Below are 10,594 nucleotides of genomic sequence, written 5' to 3'. Positions count from 1 at the left end.
CTGTGTAACGTGTCAGCAAGCTGTCACCATACCGGTGTCGCTCCACCCGCCGGCTGTTGCTGTAACACACGTCGTTGGTGCCCCAGCTGATATCAACGTTATTTCAGAAAATGGCCAAAAAGCGGAGAGAAAGACGAGAGACCGACGGTTTGTCCTCGGCACAGGAGGAGGTGAAGGCGAATGCTAATGATTCACAGGGACTGAAAGGTGGGTTCTGGCCGTGGTGTGTAGCTGTTAACCTGAATGTAAAACAGAGGAAAGCAAATACTTCTAGGCGATACAAATAGATTAAGCAATATAACGATATGGTAGCGTCATTTCTGCGTTGAAGTCAGTGCAGATGGCAGAACGGGAGCTAATGTTAGCCGGTGGCTGCCAGCTAGCGAAAATTAGCCGACTACGACTTCGATGGCTAGCTTAGTAACGCTACAGCTAATGAAAATTCACAACGCTGTCGTGCTGAAGTAGATAAAATACACACTAAACCCTGCTAACGAGTGTGTTAAGGACGTATATATTATGTAATCTCACTGAATGTTAAAACGTCAGCGAAATCTCAAATCTTAGCATGTTCTTAGCTAGCTAGATATTTAATTAACAAAGACTTGTCTAGTGACCAATGGTGGAGACGTATTCAGGTCTTCTAACGTTAGTCAGGTAAAAGTGACAATGACGTTACAACACTGTAAAAGTTACATAAGTTAAAGTACGTATTATCAGATGTAACAGCTACTGCAAGTGTCTAAAATAAACTTAATCGAGGTCGAAAAGCCCCTTTGATTGTTATACTAATGTGTATTTAATTATTCCGTTATTATTGCTGATCGATTACTGTGTACGAAACATTTCACTGTTGTATTTGGAGCTAATTCTAACAATGTAATTATACGGTTGCATAGTTAAGTCTATTGCAATGCCTCATATTTTATAAGGTCATCGTATGATACTAATGTAAGCTCTTAATTTGTAACGTGACTAGTAACTTCAGTTTATATGACAACTAAGGTCACTAGTCACGTTACAAATTAAGATGGAGCCGAGTAGAAAGTAAGTGTCCTTTTCATAACACGCCAAAATCTCAAATAGCAAGGGATACTTGAGCCCTTCTAGTTAGATATGTATTTGTTTTCAGTGTTTGTCAAAGCTGGTTCAGGCATTTAACTTTGATAATATGAAATGCCTCAGCTGTAGATATTTGAAAGGTGTTTTTTGGCACATCATATTTTTTGCATTTATTTCCAAAGGAAGTAGTTTGCCATTTATGTGCAGATTTTCTACAGTGTTAGTTAGTATTCATAGTTTGTTGATCATAATTTGCCTCAGGCTCCCGGTTTTTATCTCTTTTATATCTCTACTGTGTTTATTTGTTTAACCTGAAACCTGAAATTAACATTATATTCAGCCCTTTCTGTGAAGTGTTTATTGAAAGCCTGATTTAACAGTGTGTCTAAGAAGCAGCACGAGTCTGTCTCAAGTGGGGAAACTCAGTTCCCCATAGGGGCTTGAGCAAATGATGCAAAACTCATAAGCAAATTACGCAAAGCCCCAAGGTAGCTATTTTGTCTGTTTTTATTGTAACCTGTTCCTGTATTTGGTTAATAACTGTTTCTCTCTCCCCACAGAGGCTCAGCATATTGCAGGGGGCTCAGCACGTATGTCTCTGCTGATTCTGGTCTCTATATTCACCTGTGCTGCCTCAGTCATGTACCTGGTCTACAGGAACTTCCCAGAGCTTCCAGAGTAAGTTGTTTTATGGATTTAAAATGTGTGTGGGTACAATGTTCATCCCTGGAAATTAGACTTCTTTTGTATCCGCAAATAAAAATTAATTTAGCTGCTCTGTAAGTTTTTTAGAAGGCTATTGCAAAAAGCTTAATCACCTAATTGAAGACCTGAGGTTTCTGGTTGTATGAGGGGACAGCCAGCCAGCCTAACAACCTATATAATGTCTTGTCGGTTAAAAAAAGTAAATCATTAAAGTAAATCCTAAAGTTAAAAGATCACCAAACAAAGATTCTAGTGCTGGTTTAGTGTTGGATCAAGATAGTGCAGACTGGCTGAAGCAGGAAAAGGCACAAAATGAGATTAAGACATAAGAACAGTGGAGTGGTGACTTTTCATAAACCCTTAGGTTGCATGAGGTACCTTTTGTTTGGCAGTATTTCTATGCCTAAAAGGTCAAACTAAGCTACTGATTTTGGTGAAAAGCATTTTGAGTAATTGAGTTTGGGGATATGCATGCTATCATGTCAGTCATGGTTTTATTGGAGAAAATGTAGAAATCTCTGTTTTATTGCGCTGACAGAGGGTTTTGAATAGTAATTAGGACTGAATGACATACATAGCAGTTTGCAATGGCTGGAACAATAAATTATTTAATTGTATAATGCAGAGAACAGGAGGGGACCAGGTTTTAACCACTAGGGTATGCCACCCATTAAAGGGGTTTATTAAGAAACTTGATCATTTACAGTAATACTGAATGCTTAGGTTGACCCAAAAGAATGAACTCATGCATGTGCAGTTCAATCTACTCGATCACCTTCTAAACCTGTCAAGAACTGCATCATTCCCACCAGTGTCAAATGCAGCACTTATATTAAGTAGAAGCAGCACAAAGCAACCACCAAAGTCTCTACTTAGTATATGTAGGAGCCATGTTGGCAATTGTCCAAAACGGTTGTATTTTGATGAAAAAAAAATAGAAAATGTTTGTGTGAAATATATGTGACTGAACTGTGTTTCTTCTTCTTCTTTTTTTTTCAGTGATGAAATGGAGAAAATCAAGATCCCTAAAGACATGGATGATGCCAAAGCTTTAGGAACTGTGCTGTCCAAATACAAAGACACATATTACACCCAAGTGTTGGTGGCCTACTTCGCGACATATGTTTTGTATCCTTTGAGAAAACATACGCACCTTTTGGGAAAATTTATATCAACTTCCTGCTTCCTTTTGAGAATGTCTTCTTACAAAGTCATGCCTTATCTCGTGTATAGAAACAAATGTGGCTGAGATGTGCAGACAATCAAATCTTAAGCTTCTCAAATTCCAGACCAAAGATCCGTCGACCAATCAGTTAGTACTGATAACAGACTCAAACTGGCTGGAGAAGTATTAAACCATTCAGAGAAATACTGTTTTCAACCCTTCTGTATACTGTATATCTTTTTCAATCAACAGAAAGAGTAATATGCTTTTTGTGTGTTTATGATTATTATTGTTACCTTATTTGATTGAACATGCATCTGTCTGTAGTGTATGTTTTTGCAAAGTGGTTTACCTTGACACTTTTGTCAGCCTGCAGACATTTGCAATCCCTGGATCGATCTTCCTCAGCATCCTGTCTGGGTATCTTTACCCTTTCCCCTTGGCTCTTTTCTTAGTCTGCTTGGTGAGTAAGGAAGGGCCGTATGAAATGTGTGATTGAAAACAAATGTTACGTTGTGAAATGAACATTTGTGCACAAAAATCATTTCCACTAGACCCACTCATTGTCATACAAATTTTAGTAAAGTCGTAATTGATCTCATTTAAATCTGGTAGGCCTGTTGGAGCAAACAACTTCAAATAATAAATTAGTACTGGCTGTGCATACATTAAAAAAAAAAAAATCCACCTTCAAATGCACAAATCTATCTGTGATGTTCAGATCAAGTTCCACTATGCAGAATTCGACACCCCTGATCCTTAGACCTTTGATTCGGATAAGGAAAAAACCTTAACTAGAAAAAAAAGGGAGAAACCACAGGAAGACCAACAGAGGAGGGATCGCTCTTCCAAGACAGACAGACATGCAATAGATGTCATGTGTACAGCATGTCATGTGGCTGCATCATAGTCAGTTGTTTCAAATCTTTTTTTCAAGATTTAGTGTTGGTAAAAACCGTGCAGAAGAAGTTGTTCCTCTTTGATTCTGAGCAACGAACACAAAGATGTAATGTTTTTACTGTGACAACGAGGAAGGGCATTGGTTAATGTATGTAAACACCAATGCCCTCAGCCTCTTCTGTGAAACTACTTGGTGTAGTGTATTAAACATAACCCTACACCACTGCTGCTAAAACTTCAAATATGGAGAGTACAATTCCCAGTGTGACGATCATTTGTAGGACAAGTCACCAAAATGTGTTCTTGGAAATACCAAACGTTTTCTTACACCGGCTGTTGGATTGTGGTTGTCTCTTCCTCATCTTATGCTTCAGTCTGTCATCATGTTTCCTCTGTTGCTTGCAGTGCTCTGGTCTGGGTGCTTCCTTTTGCTATCTGCTGTCATATCTGGTGGGCAGACCCATGGTCTACAAATATCTCTCAGAAAGAGCACAGAAATGGTCGCAGCAGGTAAAAGCCTTCACAGAAAATGTACTGTGTATTGTGCAATTTTCTGTTTGATATGTTTGGATGTGTTTTCTTTTGTATTAATCATATAAAATACACCTGTGCAATGTATTTTAAACAAAAACAATGTAGTAAATCATGATATTTACATAGTTCAGTTTTTAATACGCTGTATGACTGCTGTTGGCTGTGGCTTAAGTTGGTTTTACTAAACATCTAATATTGTAAAATATGATGCAACTTTTGCCGAGATTTCTATAATGAGAGAAGTACTGGTACAGAGAGAACGAAATGCCATCGTTAATGGTGCTGTTGCGTTGTAGGGCTATAGAACTATATTGAGACAGATTTCTAGGTTTCAAAAACAACCGTAGGGTTAGATCAGGTCTCTGATGCAGTGTCAGGAAAAACTCAGATAAGATTTATTGCAGAGCTATTGTATTGGATTGCAGTATTTATGTACCAGTGTCACTAATAAACTGGTAATTCAGGCCATTTGACTTAAACATTCTGCTCATTACTTTTTGCTGGCAGGTTGACAAACATAGAGATCATTTAATCAACTACATCATCTTCCTGAGGATAACCCCCTTTCTTCCCAACTGGTTCATCAATATCACCTCACCTGTCATCAATGTGCCTTTGGGGGTTTTCTTCATTGGTACCTTTCTCGGTAAGACGGTCAATCGCTTCTTTTGTATTTCATTTTGCTATCATTTGTTGTTCACGGACTCACCTGTATTCAACCTGGCTGCTTCACAGGAGTGGCACCGCCATCCTTTGTAGCAATCAATGCAGGCACAACACTGTACAAACTGACCACAGCCGGCGAGGCTGTGTCCTGGAACTCTCTGGCTGTGCTCGGTGTACTTGCTGTGCTCTCCATCTTGCCGGTCTGCTTCCAGAAAAAGCTGCAGAAGAAACTAGAGTAGGACGCCAAAAACCTCAGCACCTCATCTGCTGGCTGATCCCGACATCCCCTTCCCTCGGCTCAGGAACATGCAGCTGTCATTCAAGTTGCTCTGCCTCAGTCTCATACACAGCTGCTGGTGGGAGAGTCTCTGCCCACCGCCTCAACAAGCAACTCACTGACCACAGAACGCATGCAGTGGTGGGTTGTTCCTGATGAGGTATAAACTGGCCGCTGCTGGCACATGTTTTTTGGTTTCTCTGAATTCTGTTGTTTATTGTGGCTCATCTTGTAAATAAGAGAAATTGTTTTTTTTTTGTTTTAATTTAAGGCACTGCTCATTATTGTATGATTCTTGACAGACATTTAAAGGTGCTACTTCTAGGATGTTAAAGTAAAACAATCTGATGATTGGATTTAAAAAAAGAAAATGCAGGAACCAGTTGCTCCATATGGCCTGCTTTCTGTTGGGGAAACTGTTTCTCTTTTCTTGGCAGTAACTGTTTCCTGTATGAAACCGCTTGCAAACATCTTTTTTGTTTATTTACTGGAACAACCTTTACCATTTCTCTTCCTTTGGCAGTAGCATAACAATTACTACATCCTGTTTGTAGCACCTTTAACAGTCCAGTGTGTAGGATTTGGGAGATTTATTGGCAGGAATGGAATATGGTGCTCATAATTATGTTTTCATTAGTGTGTAATGACCTGAAAATAAGAATCGTTGTGTTTTTGTTACCTTAGAATGAGCCCTTTATATCATTAGAAGGACCGGGTCCTCTTCCACAGAGTCCTCCATGTTGCACTGCCATGTTTCTACAGTAGTCCAGAACGAACAAACCTAATGCTGGCTCGACAGAGGGCCTTTCACAAGCTTTGTTGTCACGGTAGGTTCTTCTAGACACTTGGTAAGGGAGGGGTAAGGTGAGTAGTGTTCAGCTGGTTGCCATCTGTTACATCACCACTAGATACCACTAAATCCTACACACTGGTCCTTTAAGTTCCACTCGCTTTATATTATTTATTTTAACATGCTTGTGTCATACTTGTTCAACCCTAATGAAGTGTACCACCACAGCAATAACTGTCACACTACTGTTGAAAGTGGATTTTAGTTTTTAAAAATTACATTTTGATACCTGGAGCTTGCCTTGGCAAAGATGTGCAGTGAGAGGAAAGAATGAACCTGGCAAATGCGTCTTATGTTGATATGTGGGTGAGTTCCCATGTTCTTCCTCGAAAGGTGCCTGTGTTCACTGCCATACAATAACCCCTTTTATTTTCACCCATTTCTGTTCATATTAGTTGCCTAAAGCAGCTATTTGCACTGTAACTTGTAAAGAACAGACTTAGCTGGTGTAATGTTTTCTCACAGTACAACTTATTTATCGCTTATTTATTTAAGATGCATGAAAACCAGAAAAGTTAAAAGCCAGACAGGATCATCTTGGCTTGTAAATTTGATAAATCCAAGGATGGGTTCTCAAAATTTGTATATGGAGGTATTGTAATTCTCGGTGTGTACACAGATTGGGTGCCCGTGTCTACCCTATTATAAAGTTTGCTATTCCAGTATAGAACTGGACATACCATGGATGATACACCAGTGTCTTCAATGCGACTGCCAATGGCCTGAGGTATCCAAGCCTTATCTTTCTTTTTACTGCTTCCATTCTTCACCAGGAGATACTATGATGCCTGATTTATGTTGCTATTTTGTGTTCTTGAAATTATTTTAAGTGGCTGATTATGTCTTGTGCTATGAAATCTTTCTGATTTTCTTTTTCATTTAGATATGTTTTGGGTTTTTTTTTTTTTTTGTTTTGTTCTTTTTGCCTGTGTACCAAGGTAACTTGTTGCTGTTTAAAAACTCTAAACAGTTATCAGAGACGTTGATGCAGTGAATGTACATGCAGGAAACTTCTTCAACAGACTTTTCTTTAATCTCTTAAAATTGCACATAAAAGAGGCAGTCAATTCAGTGCATTTTAGGTTTCCTGTTTTTACTTTAATGTCTTATTCAATAGATTTACAGTCAATTTATGTGACATTTGAGTGGTTCTACTGTATGAGGATGCTAATGTCTGGGCATATGCTCTCATTTTTTGTAGCAGGAAGCAACGCTACTTCAGTCAAGTACAGCTGAGTTGGTTTTTACTGTTCGTACTGGTTTATGAGAGAGCTGTGTTTGTACACTTGATTGTTGTTTTGGAAAATGCATCTTCCAAGGTGGTAATGTCAAGTGGTGAATGCTATAAACTGGTCCTAAAAATGTATTTTTTGTCCTAATATGTAAATAGAACTTCTTGGAAGTTCTCCATAATACTAAATCTGCCAAGATGATAGATTCTAATTGATTTTTTTTCTATTTCCTAACATATTTAAACCTAAACCTATTCTAACCTTCAGGCTGAACATATTCAAATTGGATATATTATTGCTGTTTATTTTGTCCAGTTACCTATCAAAGACATAGCGAGATCATTCTTGTGTAACTTCTGGTAACATTTCAAGAAGCAGTATTATTTTGTACTGAGCAGTGATGTATTGCAGTATGAAGTGTTTACAGATTGCAAATTTCTGTTCTATCTAATCAAATTTCTGTTTTTTAATATTTATTGATTCATTAAAATTATCTTTACACAATGTGATTGAGTTTTGAGAATTATCTGTAAAGACTGCATGTGTAATGATGCTGCAGTAGGGAACTATCAACACAGTATAATTGCCATTTGTGGGTTAACATTGACTTAGAAATGTAATACTAAATTCTTGCGACTCTTTCAAACCTGGAGATTTCGAGCAATGAAGTATTAAGGTCATAATGTAGTCAAGAGTGAGGCCTTGCTGCCACCAGGTGGTGATATTGTAACATTTCTGCCAAGCAGTTGTCTGTTCGGCTTTACAGCATGTGCTGCCGTGTGAATGCTTATAATATACATTAATCGGGGGAGCTTTATACCTAGTTCAACAGTAAAAATTAATCATTTGAACCCTGAAAGAAATTACCACACTACAATGTTTTAGACAGGACTCTCGGGATATTGATGTGGATTTTAAAATGTGAGTGAGGTCACAGTTCAGCTTGTTGACCACATTTGAGAACCACCAAATCTGCTTCTGAAATGTGGAGAGCAACCGTTTCATAACAGTTCAATCTAGTTTGGATGTACAATCACAACAAAGATAAAAACAATGAAGATAAATGAAGTAATTTTCATCAAATTTACTGTCTTTTACAATCAGTATTGTGTTCAAGCAGTGGTCTCTGTGTACATGTGTTCTAATCTCTACTTTTGAATGCTGTTAAAATGTTGCCTGTTCTACTCTGATGTTTTTAAAGGCCAATGAAATCCTTTTACATCAAATAACTAACCAGGGGGTCAAATTATGATGCCTCTCCTAGAAATAAATGCATTGCATTAAATCAGAGGGCTGAATAGAGAAGAATAGAATACTGTCTCTGATGTACAATAACAGCAGATGCACTTTAGCTGCAGAGCAGTTTAAGAATAATTCCTGCCAGGTTCACGCACCGACGGCATCAGTCTGGTGATACTTCATGTATTGAAAGCAGATGAAGCTGTGGTGGTGCTGTTGACGGACCACAATGCATTTCGACTGCAACGCTCTGATTTCTATGGCTGTGTAAAGTCTGACAGCAAACCCGGAAGTAATGAAATTGTCCTTAAAAATAAGAACAGTTGGTCTCAACAACAAATAATGCACGAGGTAGTCAGTAGAGTTAATTGTTGGACACACTCATGGACACAAAACCTTTCTAAGAGGGCTGTTTTGACATATCACGTGCCCATTGAAAAAATAGTTAGTTATATGTCCGTTATATGTTATTTTTCTTAGTGTGCATATAATCTACGAGCCAGGTGTAATATTTTCGACATATAGAATTTACAGTGTTCAGTTTAATCTCCAAATAATCATAAAACATAACTATTGTATGGTTCGGCTGAAATATTTCTTTTCACACTACCAGATTTACATATGTATTTGTTTATTAGTTCATCATACTATTTATTAATGTTATATTTAAATATCTAATATATAAGGCATTGCTTTTAGTTATTCATATATACTTGTTTGAATATGTATTGATTTGTGTATTCGGTTTCCAACTTGTGTTTTTTAAGGGTAGGTAGAGATAAAACACCACAGATTAAACGACAGTTTAGGATACGGCAGCATATTTGACGTATGATTTTTGCAGTTCGGTGCGACGTTTTATTATGAAGGATCTCGGCCGGATGTGTCGTGACAGTTGCCGTTAGCAGAACAGATCAACTCGGTATCTGTGCTGGTTTTCGAGCTTCGCAGTAACGTAGCATCCGTGATGGCAGAGCGAAATCACTTCTCCGAGTTCCTTTAATATGCTCCCTGTTGAGGGGATAAGGGTACCACCGGACCAGTCTCAAAATGACCACCGGCTTCAGCTCCGGTTCCTGCCGGTTCGCAGATTATTTTGTGATCTGCGGACTCGACACCGAAAGCGGGCTGGAACCCGACGAACTGTCCGGTAAGCGCACTAGCCATCGGGGTTAATGTCGCGCTGATGCTGTAGCAAATAAGGCAGGAAGGAAAGGATGTTATAACACCAGGTCAGCGCTATTATTGAGCTTGTACTGTGTCTTAACGTGCCTGTAGTGTATTTACTCGTATAACATGGACTGTAGGTTTTGAAGATTAACACACCGCGATCATAACGTTAGGCCTAGCTCATCTTCTCTCAGCCTGTTTGTCTGTAATGCTCGATGAGGAGCGAGGGGATTACTGCCTTGTTATGTCTCTTTAACGCACTGACGTGAATTTTAATTCAAAGGCTGTCGATAAATTCCCTCCTGACTATTACACACCCTCTATATCAAAATGATTAGATGTCGGTGCTGCGCAGTAATCAATATTTTATGTGAGCTACACGCTCCTTACAGTTAATTCAGGCATCGGTGTCGGTTGATGTCGATATAACTTAACGTCCTTACAGCTGATGGTGCTGCCATGGAGTGGTTCCTAGCTGTCACCGGGTTATTTTAACCCGTCGGATGCCCTGGGGCAAAAATGTCTAATGTCGTGTCACCGACCCCTGACATCCTCAGCATCCACCAGAGATCCACAGTGTGCATGCTACCCTCCTCTTCGTCACCTCCTCCGAGGGCACACCCTTCCCTTCACAATTAAATAGCTCAAACATCTCATAAGAGTACAATAGACTTTGACCTTTTCTGTTTGTAGGATTTTACTTGCATGAGCATGTGTTTTGATTTAAAGAGAGAGGATGTGCACATCCAGTATATCTGCATGGGAAGTTTTGGCCTGAGGGTCCCTGAGTTGTC

At 38.9% G+C, this 10,594-nt stretch overlaps 2 protein-coding genes across 3 annotated transcripts in view; both read left to right on the top strand.

Moving 5' to 3' along the window:
• Positions 1-12: 12 nt before the first annotated feature.
• Positions 13-7,900, top strand: tmem41b (transmembrane protein 41B). The gene is made up of 7 exons (XM_041963214.1): positions 13-207; positions 1,623-1,740; positions 2,767-2,895; positions 3,302-3,395; positions 4,238-4,342; positions 4,874-5,012; positions 5,102-7,900. The coding sequence occupies exons 1-7, from the start codon at positions 111-113 to the stop codon at positions 5,269-5,271; spliced, it is 852 nt and encodes a 283-aa protein (XP_041819148.1). The 5' UTR covers positions 13-110; the 3' UTR covers positions 5,272-7,900.
• Positions 7,901-9,591: 1,691 nt separating this feature from the next.
• dennd5a (DENN/MADD domain containing 5A) overlaps positions 9,592-10,594 on the top strand; it is a 34,768-nt gene continuing 33,765 nt past the window's right edge. For both annotated transcript variants that reach the window (XM_041933730.1, XM_041933722.1), the window contains exon 1: positions 9,592-9,780. In XM_041933730.1, coding sequence (XP_041789664.1) covers positions 9,681-9,780 — 100 coding nt within the window. In that variant the 5' untranslated portion in view covers positions 9,592-9,680. The remainder of the gene's footprint in view (positions 9,781-10,594) is intronic.

This window comes from Chelmon rostratus, chromosome 1, assembly GCF_017976325.1.
Source record: "Chelmon rostratus isolate fCheRos1 chromosome 1, fCheRos1.pri, whole genome shotgun sequence".
Taxonomy (NCBI): domain Eukaryota; kingdom Metazoa; phylum Chordata; class Actinopteri; order Chaetodontiformes; family Chaetodontidae; genus Chelmon; species Chelmon rostratus.
This window is presented reverse-complemented; position numbering and strand designations above follow the sequence as displayed.

Coding starts and splice junctions, on each gene's coding strand:
- tmem41b (XM_041963214.1), top strand. CDS start 111: ATGGCCAAAAAGCGGAGAGAAAGACGAGAGACCGACGGTTTGTCCTCG. Junction 2,896..3,301: donor TACTTCGCGACATATGTTTT/GTATCCTTTGAG, acceptor CACTTTTGTCAG/CCTGCAGACATTTGCAATCC. Junction 5,013..5,101: donor CTTCATTGGTACCTTTCTCG/GTAAGACGGTCA, acceptor GCTGCTTCACAG/GAGTGGCACCGCCATCCTTT.